This window comes from Enhydra lutris, unplaced genomic scaffold (assembly GCF_002288905.1).
Source record: "Enhydra lutris kenyoni isolate GAN:26980312 unplaced genomic scaffold, ASM228890v2 scaffoldscaffold12, whole genome shotgun sequence".
NCBI lineage: Eukaryota > Metazoa > Chordata > Mammalia > Carnivora > Mustelidae > Enhydra > Enhydra lutris.
Genome location: NW_019154096.1, coordinates 39,789,047 through 39,809,051, shown reverse-complemented (window position 1 = coordinate 39,809,051; position 20,005 = coordinate 39,789,047). Strand labels below are relative to the sequence as shown.

The following is a 20,005-nucleotide window of genomic DNA, read 5'->3' as shown; positions in this document are numbered from 1 at the left end:
TAGAAGTGATTCTCAGGGTTGTGAGCTGGGAGCTGGGCAAGTTTTCCCACCCTTGGTCCCCATTTTCCACTTTACAAAATGGCATTAATATCCATCTCAAAGACACAGATGAGATACACACAAATGGGTCCAGCACAGCCTGTGTTTGACAGCATGTGCGCAGTAAATGAGTTCCCCTTTCCTTTCCTCCTCCGAGGCAGCACCAAAATAAATAATAAACACACTCTTATGAAGGAAACCAAGCAAAGGGTCATCTACTAGGCCAAGATGGGCATCCGTGAAGACGCTGTCTGTCCATGCCTTTTTTGGTTCCAAGGTCTCATTGTAGAAAGTGGGCCCACATCCCATCCCCAGTCTCCCGGGGTCATACCCTGCAAGTACTGGATGATGTCAAGGTTCTGGGCTTTGGAGATTGCCCTCAGCACACAGAAGGTGGGTTCCTTCCAAAAACAGCAGCTGTGTTCCCGAAGACAGGTAGTGGCAATCACTAGAGACTGAAGCTCATTTCCTGATAGAAGTTTCTCCAGCCCCTGAGACTCACAGCAAATGTTCAGCAACATCTGGAGGAAAAAAATAAAGATGCCTAGTTAGGAAGCCTCCTTCCTGTAACAGATTCCCTCCCTCCTTTTCCAGAGCTCCCAAAGGTATATCTCAGGGCAAAGGATGGGTTGTATGGGTCACCCTCTGCCTCAGAGCCTCAGGGTCAGAAGCACCATCTAGAAAAGATGACAAGGGGTGGGCTAAGGTCTGCACTCCTAATCTTATGCAAGCAGTTTTTACCCTTTCCAATTCAGAATGACAAAGAAGGGTTTGACTCAGAGAGTCATTCTTTTACACAGAAGTTATCCTAGAACTTCCTCTCTGGGCCCCATGCCTCCTCTCCCACCATCTCCCAGTGGCTACCAGAGGGACTTCTGATATGGTCCTGCCACTTGGGGTAAATCATAGCTCACAGACTTCTGTGCAGACCAGCCCCACCTCCTCTCTCAGGTGATTGTGTGCAGTCCTCCCTTTGGCTCTGGGTGGTCTGACTAGATCTCCTTCTTCAGCAGATATGGACAGCTCCTTCCATCTGAATCTATTAGCCCCTTCTGACCACAGTAACAGAGTCCAAGCTGGACAGCCACAGAACTGAGCTCCAGACCCCATCTGCTGGCCATGGGACCCTTCGACACCATTTCTGCTCCTGTCCCCTCTCCTTCCCCTTCACACCTCTGCTACAACCTTCCACTCCAGTTCAGTGCCATTTCCTCTGGACAGCCTTCCTTCATCCTCTACTCTAAATCAGGTCCCCGTGTCCTCATTTCCCAGGACACCTTCCGTTTTTTCCTTCAGAGCACTTAAAAAATCGGGGCACTGCTCTTTAATCACATGATTATTTCCGCTGTTTGGCTTCCCCATCTTTCTGTCCCCTCTACAAGAGAGGGTACTATGCTTGCTGCTGGAAACACCAGTCTGGGAGGAGCTCCATATAATTTTGCAGAATGAAATAAGGAAAGCCCCGAGGAACGCAGCCATGGCCTATCACTTGGCTCGTGTTCTACCCATGCATGGATCGAACCGTGAAGGCAGGGTTGCACTAGTTCTCTGCAGGACACGGGAAAGCCACATGGTAAGGGCTTGTCAAAGTGCCCAGGACTGCATCCTGCCACCACTGAGAATGTGATTTATATACAGATAAATGATGCCCAAGCTTCCAACAAATGCAGCTTGAGGGGTGACCTACCATAAGTGAACTTGTGAGATAACCTCGGATAACGATGATTCTGGCTTGAGAATGACTCTCACACGGATTCTAGCATGAATGCGCGCGTGCAATGCACAAATGCACTCGGAAATTTGCAAAAGCTCTTAAGCACCTGCTCTGTGAGACGGCACCCTGAGGCCCTGGCTGCAGAAAGATGAGCAGGACACAGGGCCCTCCTTTCCCTCCCACCCGCCGCCCCTGCCAAGGTCTTCTCTAGAGAGGCAGGAGGAGTCTTCTGGAGACGGCAGCATCTGGGAGCCTGAGAAAGCAGAATTGGCCAGTAAGGGGGCAGGGAAAGAGGTGAGAAGTTCTGCTAAAAAAAAGCTACTGCTGGTAGTTAGAGAGGATAGGGAAAATGGGGAAGGACACCAGGAAATTACACTGATGTTGAGCAGCCTGAGATAGCTTCCGGGAGGGGGAAGGAGGTGACCTCACAAAGTGTTCTTGGGAGCCAGATCCCCAGGGTCCCAATGCCAGCCCCTCACCCACTACCACTTTCACTGACCATGCTTTAGCTGACATGGAATCAGAACTGTAGTACTACACTCCTCCTGGAATGGAAGAGAGGGCTTGGGGAAGGGACAGATGCAAGGCCATGGCAAGGTGTGGGGGAGGGGAGTGACAGGGAAATACTTGGGAAATGTTGGTTACCCTTATGCAAGTGCAGTTAGCCTGCTTGTCTTCAGAGGACGCGGGGGCCAGGGACGGGGACTCCACATGCTGGGGAGGGCAGGCAGGGCCTGGGAACGCACCCTGGAGGAAGGGGAGCTGCAGGGGCCAAGTGCAGGAGGAAGAGGAGCTGCGTGCTTTTCTGGGGGAGAACAAGGGGCTATCAATAGAGGGAGGAATGAGATAGAAAGAGAAGAACATCCGTTTTCCAAATGCATAGGATTGCTGGCATTGGCTGAGCCTGGGGACCAACAGATGAGCTGGCCGTCCAGGAGGACAGAGTTACTTTGGGGCTATGACTGAGTAAGATGAAAACATCTCTAAGAAGCAGAGCAAGGTCTTGGCCAAGGGCTAGGGAGCCCTCCTCTCACTCACCTGCACAAACATCCTCTGAACTTGAACATCACTCTCCAAAAGCTCGTCCTTTTCCAGAGGAAAGACAAAGAAGAGGTAAAGGCACTGCAGGAGCAGGGCTGGAAGGCCAGACTCAGCAACTCTGCCCAGCGTCTCCTGCAAGGGAAGCGCAGACCTGACCCACGGCTGCAGAGCCGGCGGAGCACCCCTCTGGCCCAGACCAGCATGGTCCAGCCAGTCCCTGCGACCATTTTAGCTGGGAACATGGGTAAATCCTATCTTCTCTCCGGGCAACACATTCTTAAGTAAGACCAAAGACAATCATCCGACCCACCTAGGGCAGCTGTGAAGATTATATTTATACAGTGTATACTATGTGCTCAATAAACATTCCATCTTTTATAGGATAGGTAATAGGAAGGAAGGAAAGGAGGAAAGAAGGGAGGGAACGAGGGAGGGAGGGACAGGTATAGAGCAGAACACAAGGGCTTTCCTACACGATTACACTACTGATTTGGGTAGGTTGCCTCCTGATTAGGGAATTGGACAATCGGGAGGGCATGGTTCAGAACAAGTGAAAACCCGGAATGAAGGACCTGATCAAGGACCTTCCCATCCCCTTGTTCAGATCTGAGACTTCCCCAAGACTGAAACAGTCCTATAAGTTAGCACTGATAACCAGAGCGGCCAGCCAGAGGGGAGAAGACAGGAAGTCGGCAGAGAGGGGACCAGGCTCGGTATGGAACTTTCTGGAGCCTTTCTTCCACTTGCTCAGCCAGAAGCTTCCCCGGGGTTATGGCAGCAGCAAGGTCTGCGTGTGTGTGTGTGCGTGCATACACACATATGGCATTAATCTAAAGCATACTGTCCACCCAACTTTCCACCCAGCTGACTAAGGTGACACACACGGTGGCAAAATGAGAAAAAGAAAGGAAGAATGCACAGTCTGGGCCAGAACCAGGAATATAAAGCAGGATGCTGGTCCTATCCTTCCGCCTTGAAGCTTCCAGGGCATGGTAGTGGTAGGACACCCGTATTGGACACCTGGCTCTCCTGCAGCCTGGCTCAGGGGGGCTCCTCTGTCCTCCACGCTGCACGGACTCCACTAAAATACACCTACTTACTTGTCTCACTGCTTTGCAGGCTGGTGGCTCACAGTGGAAGACAAGATCTTAGGTTAATTTTTACTACCAGAGTGTGAGCAGTCCTGCTCCAGGGGCAGAAAAGCTCCCTCTCTGTGCTTCAGGCTGCCACGTGGGTAGTGTTCCAGGAGGTATATAGAGCAAAGGCCAGGGACCCTCCCCCAGTGAGGGACTGCACGCCAACCCCCTCCCCCAGCTCCAACCACTATTTCAGATGCCCGGCTGAGGTCTCCTCCACCTTTAGCCTCAGGGCAGTCGTGCCCCCATCTGGTTCCCTGCTGCTCCTGGCGCTGAGCGCCAGACTGGCGTGCCGTGGGCACTCTCACTAGATACACGAGTCTCTGGGCCTGCCCTGTCCAGGGCCTCTGGCCTTTCCTGCTGATAGCCACAGCTCCCGGGCACTGCTTCTGCCTAAGAGGACACAGTCATCCGCAGTCACAGGAAGGACATGCCTGCAACCAGGACGGTTGTACCGTAGGAAGGGAAGGGATGGAAGAGAAGTCAGACTCATTCAGGCACTGTCTCCGGGCATGCATGGGACAGGTGCCTAAGGTGCCTAAGGTGGGCTCCTTCGGTCTGAGTTTAGCAGGAGGCATTAAAGAGCAGTGGCTCAGAGCACAGGCTCCGGAGTCAGACAGACAGCAAGTACACAGGTTGGTAACTAAAGTGGCTTCACAGTCTTACTCAGAGGGCGTGGAGGGTGCACAGGACACACCTGTCTTGCCCTGACACAGGAAACCGTCCGTACACATCAGCCATTGTTAATCCTTGCACTAACCCTAGAACTAAGGCATTATCCCCTATTCTAAAATTAGCCACACAATTGGGTCCCAGAAAGGTGACAATCTGCCCAAGGTTACACACAGCTGTTCAACTGAAAAAAAGCAGAATTCCAAAATGAATTTCAGCTGCTCAAGTCCATGTTCTAGATCAGAAGGGACATAGGGCAAGAGAAATGATAAATCAGTATCACAGGAAAAAAGACACACTTGAGACATGCCACTGCCCCTTGCTGGGACTTTCTGCTGCACATAGATACAGAGCTCCCGAGTGGGGCCCACGGGGTCTGAAACTTACCGAGTTTGTCCCTGTGAGCACAAATACTGACTTCAGGAGCAGGTAGCCATTCTGATCCACATCCCCCTTCCACCGCAGCAACTGCCCAGCTGCCTCCCTGGCTTGCTCTGGCAACAGCACACGAAGGGGAGAAAGGGTTACCAGCAGGGCGGGGCAATGACCTGCCCACACTCCTTTCCCTCCCCTTGGCCTCCTTTCCCGTGAGATGTGCTTTCGCATCTTTAGGGCACTTCTGTCTCCTCTCCTCTCCTCTCCACAATGCCATCTGAAACCATACCAAACATCTCACACTCCGCCAGATTAATCTCCGGGGGGAACCTTCTTTATCATGTCAACATGCCTGTTCAACAACCATCAATGGCTCTCCATTACCAAATAATAAGAAGCTCCCCAGCTATTGGTCTTCTCCCAATCCAGAGTCCTCACCCCTCTTTCTGTATCCTTCAGCCCCTTACTTTGCAGAGATGCCTGCAATCTGCACCATTCTCAAGATACTCCTTCCCCCTAGAATCCCTTCCTGCCCCTCAGCCCTGTGTCACCATGAAACTCTGCCCAGCCTCCAGGGTCCAGCTATAGGAGCAGACAAACTCAAGTTAGGAGCCCCAAAACTGAAAACATGTTTCGCTTTGGCTTCTATGTCTTTTCTGGATTGAGCTATTCACTGAACACACAGGTGTGCCTTATATCCTAGTACGCCCCCTCCCAGAGACCCTGGTTGTGTGTGTGCGCGTGTGTGTGTGTGTGTGTGTGTGTGTGTGTGTCCCTCCCAGGAGCAGCAGAATTCTGCAAATCCCTCTCCTCTCCTCTGCCAACCTTTCCCTTCATTCCCAACACCCTCGACAGCAGAAGTGAGCCTGTGGCACTCTCAGGAAGGCACCAGTCTGACTCCCCTGGAAAGCAGAGAAGAGCTTCATAGGGGTCCTGGGAGGAACATGCAAGATGGTTTTGCTCTCCATCAAGTGTTCTCTTACCTGCAGGCTTTCCCACAAGTGCCTTCTGTATCTCTTGGGCAAGCTGGTTTGAAGTATCTTCTGCCAGCCTTTGGAGACTGGGAAAGCAGATGATCCCCACGGAGTTTTCCCAGGCCTGAAGGGCAATAAACAGGATTCCAGCAAAGATGTCAAAGTGACAAAGCAAGGCATGAGAATCGCCTTGCCGCTTTCCCTGCCAGCCCAAACCCATGGGTCACCTTACTGTCCCAGGTGTACCCCAAAGGCCCCCGAAACACCTGCCCTAACATCTACCCTAACACACCTTCCACTGTATTCCTACCCTAGTGCCTATAAATTCTTTAGCTTCTGCTGAGCTCCAAACCCACATCCAACTGGGCGCTGAGCATCGTCCCCTGAACTCGTGCTCCTGAAGTGTCAAATACACATAATTCAAACCACTGCCTTCCTCCCAGATCTGTGTATCTTGTCTCTGTGAATGGTTCTACCAAGCACCCAGGTGCCCTAGTGAGAAATTCCAAGGGTGATTCTCTGGGTTCCCCTCTCCCTCAACTTCCTTACCCCATCAACTGTTACCTCTCTGATTCTACCCTTGCATGCTTCATGCTTCTCAAACCCTGTGCAGGTATCTAAGTTTTAATCATAAAATTATTTCCTTTGATAAATTCCTAAGGGTGGGATTGCAAGTTACAAGAACATGCTATTTATTTATTTATTTATTTATTTATTTATTTATTCATTTATTTATTTATTTTACTGCTTTGATGCAGATTACTAACTCATTCCCCAGAAAAAGTTTACCTGATTAGCCTCTCCAGGGGCTCCATGGGAGGGGACTAGTTTCTCTAAGTGCATGGGGTACTGTCATGCTTTTTCATCTTAAATGAGAAAGCTTATAGAAGAAAAAAAATCTCCTCTCAATCGCAGTCTTTTGATTACCAAAATAGATGAACATTTTTTATGCTTCTTGAAGTGCCTGTTTTTACCCTCAGCCTATTATTCTATCAGGGTTTTCACTATTTTCTTATTTGTTTTAAAAAGCTCTTTACATACTAAAAAATGTTAACACTTGGTCCATAATACTATCATGATTTTTTCAAATTTGTCATTTTTTCCTTTTAATTTGGTATTATTTGATTTCACTGTACAGAAACCTGAAATTCACACGAAATGAAATTTCTCCATCTATTCCTTGGTTTTCTAGCTTAGGTCCAGGCTCGGGAAATTCTTCTGAGTCCAAGTGGTTGTGGTCCCTTTTAATCTCCTATTTCTTTTCTTTTTTTTTTTTTTTTAATTATTTAAGATTCTTTCTTCTCTGTTTCTTCTCTAGTTCTATCCTATCTGGTCCTCTTTTCACCTTGGACTTTTTCTTTCATTGTTTAGGATACTATTTAATAGAAGTCATTAATTTTAAAATTCCACTTAGGATGCCCTAAGAATTCAGAATTTCAGAATTCCCTCCCAATCTGCTTTTCATTAGAATCTTCTCCCTTTGTTCTCCTGTGTCATCACAGGCAAAGTTTACTAGTCCCAGGATGAGGAGAGCTCTCTCCAGACCAACAGTCAGAGTGGAGTGACTCTTCTTGGCACCGGACTTGAGTTCCTGGCAACTCCCTCTTTCCAGTTTCCTGGCAATTAGTGGCCTCCACAAAATAGAGTTTTGCTAGACTGCTGTCCACTGCTCCTACTCACCAGCCATATTAAATTATATTCCTGCCCAAAGATGTGACTGAGTTCTTTAAACCTGAGATCCTCCTTCTAGAAAAAGTGAGAAAAGCATCAAAATTCCAGAGGGAAATGTGTTTCCTTGCTGTAGATACCATATTTCTTAAAGAGTAAAAACCTTTTAGAAATGTTCTCTGTGGAGCATAACAAATAACCTAGAGGACATAGGGAGATGGAGAGGAGAAGGGAGTTGAGGGAAATTGGAGGGGGACATGAACCATGAGAGACTATGGACTCTGAAAAACAATCTGAGGGTTTTGAAGGGGAGGGGGGTGGGAGGTTGGGGGAGCCAAGTGGTGGGTATTAAGGAGGGCACGTATTGCATGGAGCACTGGGAGTGGTGCATAAACAATGAATTCTGTTATACTGAAAATAAATAAATAAATAAAAAGAAATGTTCTCTGTATTAAAAGATGCTATGTACAAAGGAAACAAGCCATGGATTGGTAAAAAATATTTGGAATGCATATAACAGACAAAGGAATAGCATCCAGATTCCCACAAATTAATTTAAAAAAAACTCTGATTTTCTTAAAACAGACAAATGAAACAAGTAACTTATAAAAGATACAATAAATAACAAATTAGGAAAATAATCAGGAAATAATAGTAAGTAAAATGCAAATTAAAAGCACAGTGAGACAGTCACATATTTCCAGCTGGAAAAAATGTGAAGCCTGACAATACTAAATGTGGGAAAGGACCAGGAAACCCCCATGATCTACTGACGGAGCACAACGTGCATAAAATCCCTTTGAAGAGTATTTCATCCAATCCAATAAAGTTATAGGGGGACACATCCTATGACCCAGCAATTCCTTTCTAGGCATATTCCCTGTAGAAATGCCAGCACGTGTACACAAGGAGACAGGAACACAAACTACTATGCACCGTATCTGTGACTGTGACATTTTGGAAGAAATTCAGTGTTCATCAACAGAACAATGAATGAATAATCTGTGGCATACTTATGTAAGGATACAATATAGAACTGAAGAAGAAATAGAGACATGAATCAATATGGGTAAATGCAGAAATAGAATGTTGGGTGCAAAAAGTAAGTTGTATAATTATAGTACAGTCTTGAGTCTAGAAAAACCTGTGAGTCTACCTATAAAATTCATAATGATATCACTTATGATTATTAAAACGTATCCATATTATTGTATAACATGGCTATATATTGGATATATATATTTGGATATACATAATACACGTTGTATCCATATAATATGTTCAGGGAACATATATATACATATATATTCCCCCACAGGGAATGATAACTCAGCAGGATGGGGGTTTGCACCAGAGGAGGGCAGAAGGGGACTGAGCTCTAGCAGGCATGCACAGAAGGCTTCAGTTTATCTGAAATATTTTATTTTTTTTATATGGGTGGTGAGTACAGGAATATTTATTTTGTTTTGAACAAAACTTTGTACCTGTAATACTTCTTTTATTGTCTGCCCTATAAATGGACAGAGTTGTCCCTTTCCTTTGTAAATAAGAAAGCAGTTCATCAGAACTTTGCTGAAATTACAGACATGCTAGGGGCGCCTGGGTGGCTCAGTCAGTTGGGTGTCTGCCTTAGGCTCAGGTCATGATCCCGGGATCCTGGGATCGAGCCCCACATCGGGCTCTCTGCTCCACCAGGAGCCTGGTTCTCCCTCCCCCTCTCCCTCCTCCTCCACTTGTGCTCTCATGCTCACTCGCTCTCCATCTCTCACTCAAATAAATAAATAAATTATTTTTTAAAAAGCCACTACAGACATGCTAGGTGAGTGTTCGATGCTGTAGTAGACCTTCAATGAATACTCGATAAGTGAACACATGATGATGAAATCCACAACACGCAGATTGATGGCTGAACGTATTGCATGTTGGGTCTGTGCCAATCACTGGACCAAGCACTTATGTGCATTCCTTCCATTAATCCTACGACAACCCTTTGAGATCAATATTTTTACGATTATTCCCACTTTACAGAAACGAAGGCTGAGGCAGGAGAGTAAGCCCAGAGAAGCAGGTAAGCAGCAGAATGAAGAGCTGAGTTATCTCACTCATAGTCATGTAGCATGTGCATAGCTAAGAAATTTATGGCTGCCTTCTGGAAAGCGGCTATCACCTGGAAAGAAAGCATCAGTCCTTTCGGCTGGGAATTTCTGGTAAGATTATTTCCTCCCCAGGACTAAGAACTCTGCTATGATATCTTCCTAAAAAATTCCTGTGCCTCCTCCCTGCACTGGCAAACCCCTCAAAGACCAATTTGCAGGCAGTTGACTCAGAAGCATCTAGATCGTCTTCAACCAGTGGGACTCCTGCAGGCACTCTACAATAAAGTAAATTGGGCCACTGTGAGCTGAACAGTAATTGTATGCTCAGCCAGATTCTCCCAAGGCTCACACTCCTTCCTGGGACCACGATGGGCACTTCTGGAGGCCACGTTAACTCTTTCAGGCCACTGGGGTGCTGTTTGATGCGCAGAGGCAATCATTTACTGAATGGTACCGTGGAGACCCCCGAAGAGTTAAGGCAGCTTCCAAAAGGACCTAATTTTTTCCCCAAACTGGGACTTGCATGCTGGGAGAATATTGCTCAATATTTTTTTAAAATTTTATTTACTCGCATTATCTCAGCTGTGTCTCATGGCTGTCTCTCCCATGGAAGAAAGAGAAAGAAAATGATACTGTGGCCTCCAAAGGACAATGAGGAAAGACAAAAGCTCTTGAGGGGTTGGGAGAAAACCCCAGCTTTTGAATGACAGAACCCGGCTGGTTTCAAGGCTGGCTGCAATGTTATTATTTCTTCATTACCACTGAGTTTGGTGATTTGGTCTTTAAGTGAGCTCAACACATTTCAGAGACTTTATGCAAATTTTCCCTGCTAGTGTGACACAGTTGACCCTCTCCATTGTAAATTTAAAAAGTGATACATCAAAACTTTGGTGGCAGAAAAAAAAAAAATGTTTCTCCGAGATGGGAAGAAGCCACATTGCAGGTCCCACTCTGAGGCTGGGTAGATCAGGGATGGACAAAGAAGGGTATTTACCTTCATTGCCCCCTTGGGACACTTCACTTGGGAATAATTATTGCTCATCCTTATTATTATATCTAACGTTACTTCTCTCTCCTCCACTGTCAGTTGGGTCCACGCATGGTTTCCATGAGAATGATTGTCCACACTGGGTGGCATGAACTCTACACCACTGGAAGGGCTATTAGACTCAGAGGACCTGTGCTCCCCTGTGTGTCTGCACACATGCACACAGACACACGCACAAACACATTCACTGCCCAGGTGCGATCGAGTTAAATCCAATCCCTCCACACTAGGAAATGGATGATTCCCCCACCATGTTACCCACTGTTCTGGCTATAGATCGTTCTACAACAAACCACCCCCAAATTGAGGGGCTTATTTTTCTCATGGGTCTGCAATTTGAGCAGGGCTCAGCAGGGACAACTATTCTCTGCGTCACTCAGCTGGGGCAACTGATAGGGCTAGAGATCCACCTACTAGATGCCACACCCACGTGGCTAGTAAGTCAGTACTGGCCATCAGCAGCAAGACTAAGGGCTTCAGTTCCCTTACATGTAGGTTTTTACTCAGGGCTGCTGAGACTCCCTCACAGCATGGCAGCAGAGTTCTAAGAGTGACAGGAAGTGACAAGTGATGGGGAGAAAAACCTGCAAGTCTCCTGAAGCCTAGACCTGCAAGTCTCACTTCTGCCCTATTCCATTGGCCAAGTCATCACAAATCCATCCAGATCCCAGAGGAGGGGATGTGGATGCCACCTCTTGAAGGGAGCAGTATGGACCCATTCTCAGCTTCCATAATCTACCACATCCACAGAGCTCCCCTTGTCCCCACTGGTCCCACCCCCTCAGGTCGTCTGTCCCAGACAGTGAGGAATTTTACACTCACTGACAGGGGTTCCCTGTCTCTCTGCCTGTTTTCTCTCCAAGTACACATTCCAAGAACACATTCCAACAACTACATCTACAGCTCTAGCTTTCCCCGTGTCTATTATAACCAAATATCTCTAAGCAATGTGAGGTCCCACAGCACTTCCTTTCCCCCTCAAAACAAACTCAACCAAGGGCCAGCGGGATCTGCCCAGGCTTGCTAGAGGAAAGCCTACTTCTCTTGATGTGAGAGACTATGATAGGAAGGGTTCTAGAAAGACCGAAGCCCAAGGCTTGTGGCATGGACACAATAGTCACTTGAGTCCTTCCTGGAAACACTGTTCTGCACACTGAGAAGTCATCAACTCCATGCTGCTTCCTGTGTGAGGCTCTAAAACCTCATTTTCATCCGCAACATCCTGGAGCTATCCAAACAACACATGTAGAGGGCATGACATTCTTTTTGTACCCATTCGGTACTAGCCAGGCAAAGCCATATGTCCAGGGAGTCATGGGACAGGGAAGGAAGCCAAATGTGCTCCGTTGTATGAACCCCAGCGCTGCCCGAGTGAGGGAGCCCAGGGGCTAATGACACAGGTCTGGGCATATTGTCCCTGTTGAGTTCTGCTCCTCAAGAACAACGAAGTGACCCCAGCCAAGTTACGCAACGTCTCTAAACCTCTCCTCCCTCATTTGCAAGGCTGGGATAAAAATGACCCCCACTTCACGGGGTTATTATGAAGGCTTATCAACATTAAACAAAATGCCTGGTTTAGGTAGTTAGAGCTTGGTGAATATTATTAGCTATTCTCAGTGAAAGTGCCCACCTCTCTTGGCTAAGAACTCCTCCTTGATCTCTGGAGAGGATCGATGGAGCCTCGTGGGGGAGGAGAGCCTGTAGCTCTGGATGAGAACTTCCTTTCTGACTCATCCTCCCAGAGCAGTTCCTCATTGGTGTTCCAATGCCCCAAATTCCATCAGGCTCTTCCTTACTACCAAGAGAATCACCCAAATTTTGCATGGGTTCACTTTTCAACAGCCCTGTAGATGCTTCTCCACTCAGGAGGCAATGGGGCTGGGATTTGCTACAGAACCAACCAAACCCATTCTTGTGCTTGCCTAGCAGTTAATGCAGAGTTAGGGAAAACATGATCCTCTGTTGTGGATTTGGAGGAATCAAGTTGGAGAGAAAGCCGAAGAGGCCAGAGGGAAGTTTTTTTTGGGAAGAAGATGGGAAAGAAGCAGTTCTGAGGGAGTCTGGCACACCAAACAGTCCCTGTTCCAAATCTCAAGACTCACTAGGTGGAGGCAGGTGGCGGCCACTGAGATGGGGCACTCACTGCTGTCAACCCTCCCCTGAGCCCCGGGCTGCCCCTTCCATACCACCTCTGACTGACACAGGGCCTGGGCAAGGCAGGCACAAAAGCCCCCAATCCAGAGACACAGCCTTTTCCAAGCAGGGGGGGGAGTGATGATTCAAAAATCCCTTGTGTGCATTATCTTAAAACAAAAAATATTCCAGATCATCCTAATTTTCCCTGGCCCTAAAGTGAAAAGAGTCAGGTATAGAGAATTGAGCTCCATCAACCAAAGCAGTCCAAGACTCCTTTAGAGCCCTCAGTTGTCTCAGCGCCCAGTAGGGGCATGGCTGCCAGGATAACCAGTGCATGACTAAGGCTTCGGCGTAACTTTTTATTTTGATTTTTTTAAAGATTTTATTTATTTATTTATTTATTTGAGAGGGAGAGAGCAAGAGCATGCACAAGTGTGCGGAGCAGAGAGAGAAGGGGAGAGATCCTCAAGCATACTCCATGCTGAATGTAGAGCCAGACAGGGGCCTCGATCTCATGATCCCGAGATCATGACCTGAGCCAAACCCAAGAGTCAGACCCTTAACCAACTGAGCCACCCAGGCACCCTTTTGGCATGACTTTTTAAATCCTTGTATTTCCAAGGGGGTTCTTTATAGATGATCTTGAAGAACATTGTTCTGTGGTTATAAAATTCAGAACAGAGTAGTTTCAAGCTTGACTTCTTATGCGAGGACCTGTATTCCAGTGAGCGTTCTCAGTCTTCATCTACACTTCAGCTTTTATCTACGCTATACTCAAAAAAATAATAATAACAATAACCCTCTAACCTTCTCCATGTTCCCCTTCCATTATACCAACCCTTAATTAAGAAGCCTAAGTGCTGTCACTCTGGTGGGGTTTTCTTAGTTAGAACTTAACAGAAAAAAACAACAGGTTTGTAGACATGTAGGACTTAATAAAAAAAAAAATAGAGATTTTAAGCAATGATAAAAAGCCTGGAATATTCTACTCCTGCAGGGTTCATCAGAGGTGAGCTCCAGGAACCCAAAACATATAGATTGTGTCAGCAGTTTGGACACTACTGGAAATGGGATCTCAAACTACACACACACAGTTAGTATCCTGGTGGCTGGTGGAAAGGTAATGAGAACTACGTCTGCTCTCCATGTGCTGTGAACTTTACAATCATTATCTCCTCTCACCCTCACAGACTCCCAGCAATCTGTTACTGATGCCACTTTACAGACAAGGAGACTGAGGTTCATTAATATTTAATAATTTGTTCAAGGATGCACAGCTAATTAGCAATAGAGCCAGGACTTGACACCAGCTCTATTTGACGCGAAAACCCATGTGTTCAACAATAGGGTCATTATGCCTCTAGTGACAAGAGCAGAGCTTGGGAAACATGGGCCACTACCAAAGTTCAGTAATAAAAACTGCTTGTGCGTGTGAGGTCACAAGCTCAAATCCCTTCAGGTCAGGCAACAGAAATGAGTAATGTGGGTTGGGTGAAAGATATTAGGGAATGGTGGACTGGGGCAAACTGAGAAACAGAGACCATCTTCTGTCTAAAAGGGGTGCCCCTAACCATCTCCATCCAATTGTCAGTATTACATCTACCAAAATTTTCAAGAGAAACTGGAAATCTGATTTTCATGTGAAAACTTTCCATTTTGAAAAAAAATGGCCACAAAGTCCTTTGTTAACCCCTTCAAGCAAACATGACACATTCTGGGTGCTACTTAGTAACCTCTACTCTGGACTAAACTCTCCATGATGTAAAACCTCTGTCCGTCTTCTCAACCATCATAGCCAGCTCAGGGTATAAGAGTTTATGTGTGCAACACATGAATGAATTCTTAAATCAACAGTCTAGACAGAGGTGAAGAAGGACCAAGCTCTGTCTCATCATGAATGAGAGCCCTTTCAACAGAGCCATGGCTGCCCAGATTGGTGGCAAAGAGACCACGCAATGGCCGAGCCCACACACGTAGGGGGTAGCAAATTTTGGTGGAGGACAGGAGGTTGCTCACATTTTTCCTTCCAAAAGGCAAAGGTGACCTGAGAACTGGAGGAGACTAAACCACCCTCCAGAAGCTAGGGTTGTTGGGTCAAGGAGGGCTAGGAATGAGAAACCTTAGCTCTCTCTCTTAACGTAGTTTTACTTTTCCTGTACATTCTTTATGTGCCAGTTATCCAATCTGAGAAATGCAATGGATGGGGTATACAAGTCCAAAAGATGGAGGAAAATAATGAATTCATGGGCAGTAAGTTACTTGGCAAAATTCTTTACAGAAGGACATGCCTAAGTACTCAATGCATCCTAGAAATATGATCCCAAGAAGATTCCAATTCATCTTTAGAAATCCTTAAATATTTCTGGTTAATAAGTTAGATGAAACAAATCGACAAGGGAGTTTCCCAATGAAAATCTGGCAAGGTCTCCATCTGTCTTAGCCTCGTTTCAAATGTGAAAAGTATCTCATATTCTCTGTGCTTTGAATGTAGCTCTATATTTTTTAAATAATAACCCAAAATCAATATTCAAGCAAAAACTAAGCCCTCATAAAAAGATGTGTCTCCAACTCTGCCACTAAACTTCAATATATTCAACTATAAAGCAGACCTCATTGGCAGGACCTTTGTTCTGAGACAACAAAAGGAATCCTTTGTCTCCAAACCATCACCAGCTGCCACTGGCCAGAATGGCAGCTCTGTGGACAGGCTGCACTTCTCTCCCATGCCAGTGGCTGGGTTCTCCCTGTCCTCATTGCTGGTGTTTGAGGTCACCTGCCATCCTGGTGACCCAGAACACACCTTTCTTCCCTAGCTCCAGAGGGGCTGGTCTTTCTCTGGCTCCACATTAGGATGGTGGTTGAACAATATAATTTTTTTTTAACTAAGGAGACAATATTACTCAAGAGCCAACTGTCCTTTCCAACTCTTCCTCATCCTGGAGATGAGCCTTGCTTGCCATCTTTATTAAATAGCACAACATTCCCTTCTAAGAAACCCAACAGGGACCACTTGTGATGATATTAAAACCACCAACTCCAGCTTCCAATCATCCCAGAAGTGTCCCCAGAGCACTGTATCATCTACTTACAGTTTCAAAAATAAGAATACCGACCTTCAGGAACAGCGGAAGGAGATCCAACAGGCTCTGCTGATGTTCAGCCGGGCTCCCATGAGCCAACTTCTGGTATTCTAGAAATTTCCTTTCTAGCATCTCCCAGAGAGCAGTGGGACCAGGAGATTGCCCTCCATGTGGGAAGTCAGGCTGAGCAACATCAGGCTGGCCTTCATTTTTAGAACCTGGATACTCAGCTCCGTCTTCAGCCCTTGAAACTTCTTCTGCCTCCATGCCTTAGCAAAGCAGATCTGAATTCGGAACAAAAAACAAAAATGTCAAGTCCTGTCACAGCACTTCCTAATGAAGCTGCGTGTGGGACAAGGTACTGTACTCACTCAGTTCAGTTCCTATTGAAGATGGTTCCGCTAAGAATCTGAAACTGAACTGACGAAAATAGGAAGACTTTTTTTTAAAAAAGATTCTGACTTAGATGTGACTTACAGTGGCAATCTGACATGTGCCTGGCACTGTGCTGGGCTCTTTACACAGACTCAGGAGACAAGTGGGTATTTTTATTTTCACTATATAAAAAAGGAAAGTGGCTGGGCCGAAGGCATATCAGCAGCTAGACATCCAGTTGAAGGGCAAACCTTTAACACCAAAGCTTGTTTTTTGTTGTTGTTTTGTTTTGTTTTGTTTTGTTTATTACCTGCTGCTGTTCCTCCTCTAAAAGGCCGAGTAAGTAGAAGGGATATGTGCAACTGTCACCAACATTTGTACAGGCCTGTAATTTTATATCTTCAGTGGTAACTTCCTTCTACCGCATGAGTCTGAAAGGATATAGGTTCTTTACTCTCAGCATTATTTGGTTCACATTCCATATTGTTAGAGAACTTTGTCCTCAAAAGGACTCTTCAATTACCCCCCCACCCCATGCTAACTTAAAAGAGTTCCTTTTTTAACACACACAGGGATGATGTGCACAAGCCGCAGATCTTGGGTCAGTAGGCATGCGGACAAGAATTTATGTGGTAAAAATAGCCAAAGACCAATTTGCCAAAAGGGTGACCTCAAGAAGATGCCTTTATTTGTGTCCTTGACTCTTCAACTGCCCTTGTCTTTAGTTGAGTCATGACTGAGTCACAGCACAACAAAGATATGTTCGTTGCATGTCAGGAGTATAGGAAACTCCACATGGTGCCCAGAACGTTCAGGCTTCCTGCAAAAAGTCCTCCCTGACCACAATGTCACCCTGTAGGAGTCCTTTCTGGAATCTGGCCAGTGACCAACAACCACCAATCATGGGGTAGGAACCAGAGGGATGGGCACAAAAAGATGGATCCACCAGTGTTCTGCTCTGGGCTACAGCAGCTTGGGGTGTATGTTATGCTTTATCTTTTAGCCCAGCACACACCCCCTGCAGGCTAGAATGGGAGTGGATGAAAGGTCATAGGGCCAGATGCACCACCCCTCTTTGAAACATTCTCACCCTTTACGTACACAACTCCATGAGTCCCTAGCGCTTCTTCCAATACACATGCTTATTACTCTCAAACTTCATTTTCTTATTACAAAAGCCATGTAAGTTCAGTGTCAAAACAGGAAAGGAACCAAGTATCAGGAAGACAATCAAGTAGTAAAGAAAAAAACAAACCAGCCTGGAAAATTCCCTGAGCAGACAGAACCAGTTTAGTCATACCAGCAAAGCTTAATTTAACTTATTTTGCAAAACTAACTTGACCTCAGTTGTTTCTTGCTTACATATCTGGAAATCAGAAGCAAAACTTAAACTGTTTTCCAAGATTGATAGGAGGCAACCACTGACCAACTGCCAGTCATTGAAGAAAATTCTAACATTATAACCTCTTGCTGTGAAGAATAAAATCACCGCTTTCTCACTATATAAGCTGCTTTATAACAATATACCCCTGAGCCTCATTCCATGTCCTGGGTTGAGTGTTCCCAGTTCACAAACTGTCTTTTTTGGTGTGTACACGATCAATTTTCACTAATTACTATTTCAGTGATGTACTGGTTTTACTTTGGCTGTTTCTGAGCCTTTGACACTATTTGCCTGTACCCAGAAAAAGGACTGTTGGTATTCTAGCTTTTATCTATGTATACGTTGTTTAATAAAAAAAAAAAAAAATCCTCCTCATATTGTTGAAGCAAACTTTGTATTTATACTTTTGCTTTTGGTTGGCTGGGGGTTGGTGGGAGTTCGGTTTCCTTTGTTGGGTTGACCCTCAGGAGCAGGTGGTGGGATGGCTCACATCCTGGCAGTCTTCCCTGACCTGGACCAGGCTCCTGTCTGGCTTTGTTGGTTTATTTACTTATTCCTTGGCCCTCCATTCCCCACTTGCATTTCCTTCTTCGCCACCCTGCCCTGCCAGCTCCACCTGCTTCACAACATGGGTTCTTATAAAACACGGCACAGGTGATATGATTTCTGAAGATAGGCATTATGAGTTCCCCAAATGACCTTCTGCATCTTTTCTGCAGCTCACTTTTTCATCAGCATATGCCTTCAGACCTACCCTCGTGGGGCTCTGTGCTTGTCAACTTCATTCCTTCTAACTGCTGCCCCATGTTACAAAGTGGGTACCAAATGCCTATCTGACTTGTTCACTCCGCAGCCATGGCCAGATTGTCCGCGACTTCCTATGCTGTGTTCAATTTTGTTCTGGACATTCCATGCAGGTCCCTTCATGGGGCTGCATGTGACTGGCTCTGGGTATGGACTTGGGAGCAGGAGTGCTGAGTCAAGGTTATATGCCTGCTTACATCAACAAAGTACCACCAACTAAGATGTTTCCAGAAAGCTGGCACCAGACCACACTTTGCCCACAGGCTCCTCTACCACCTCACCAATTACCCAGCTCTCTAATGCCTGCAGATCTGATTGAAGTAAAGTGATCCCTCATTGTCATTTTAATTTGCATTTTTCTAATGAGCCTGAGCATCACAGATGCCTCTTAGCTATTGGCACTTCTTTTTCTGGGAACTGACTATTCATAACCTTTGCTGATTTTTCCTCGCCTGTCTTTTGCTTATTGCTTTGAGGAAGTATATTCTAGAAACTTGTCCCTTGTTGGTTTTAAAAATCAAAAATACCTTCTCTCAACCCATTTTTCTAACAAATTAGTTCACAACATTTTTTTGTCACAAAAACAGATCATGAATATTTTCCATGTTGTAGATCCTCTACATCTTCACTTTGAATGACTGATGGGTGACCATAGGGCCATGTTGATCATCATTCATTTAATTAATCTCCTACACGTAGGCACTTAAGTAGTTTCAAATTACTCACTACTATAAATAATACTTCAATGATAGGCCTTATGTCTAAGTCTTTGCATATATCCGTGATTAAATAATAGATTGTAATACATTCTTAAATCCCTACAAGGGAAATAGCTGAATCTTGACACATATTTCCAAACTGCTTCTCCTTAAACACTGCATCAATGCATAGTACTCTGACCAAGAATGCACAAGAGTTCACAGTTTCTTACTTATTGTTTTTTAATTCTTGCTCACTTGGTAGGTTAAAAAGCAATGGCATCTCTGTTGGCATCCCGCCATGTATCTTGCTATACCGTGTTTCTGTTGGTCTGCTGCTCAGTCTCCTTCAGGGATCCCTGCAGTGGTTTTCTGGAGTCAGATGGCAAGTGTTCTCATTTCATGAGCTCCCTGTAGGAGATCTCCTACTCCCCTGAGAGCCACATATCCACTGAATGTTAGCTCTGTGAAGGAAGGCACTGCATCTGCGTCAGTGGTTGGCACTACATAGACATTCAACAAAATGTTACTGTATAAATGGATGAATGAATGAATGAACTCATACACTGATGGCACCCAAACCTCTCTCTGCAGTCCAGACCCCTCCTCTAAACATGTTCTCTTTCCTCACTTCAAGATCTCTACTTGGGGGTGCCTGGGTGGCTCAGTGGGTTGAGCCGCTGCCTTCGGCTCAGGTCATGATCTCAGGGTCCTGGGATCGAGTCCCGCATCGTGCTCTCTGCTCAGCAGGGAGCCTGCTTCCCT

The 20,005-nt window shown here is 45.9% G+C and overlaps 1 protein-coding gene across 1 annotated transcript in view; it reads right to left on the bottom strand.

The window, feature by feature from the left end:
• Positions 1 to 20,005, bottom strand: part of LOC111145192 (WDFY family member 4) — a 293,576-nt gene that overhangs the window by 258,221 nt on the left and 15,350 nt on the right. Inside the window, exons 2-6 of the mRNA XM_022499912.1 lie at positions 16,013 to 16,263; positions 5,961 to 6,075; positions 4,990 to 5,096; positions 2,792 to 2,926; positions 371 to 560 (exon numbers count right to left, since the gene is read on the bottom strand). Of these exons, the coding sequence (XP_022355620.1) occupies positions 371 to 560; positions 2,792 to 2,926; positions 4,990 to 5,096; positions 5,961 to 6,075; positions 16,013 to 16,246 (781 nt within the window). The 5' untranslated portion in view covers positions 16,247 to 16,263. The remainder of the gene's footprint in view (positions 1 to 370; positions 561 to 2,791; positions 2,927 to 4,989; positions 5,097 to 5,960; positions 6,076 to 16,012; positions 16,264 to 20,005) is intronic.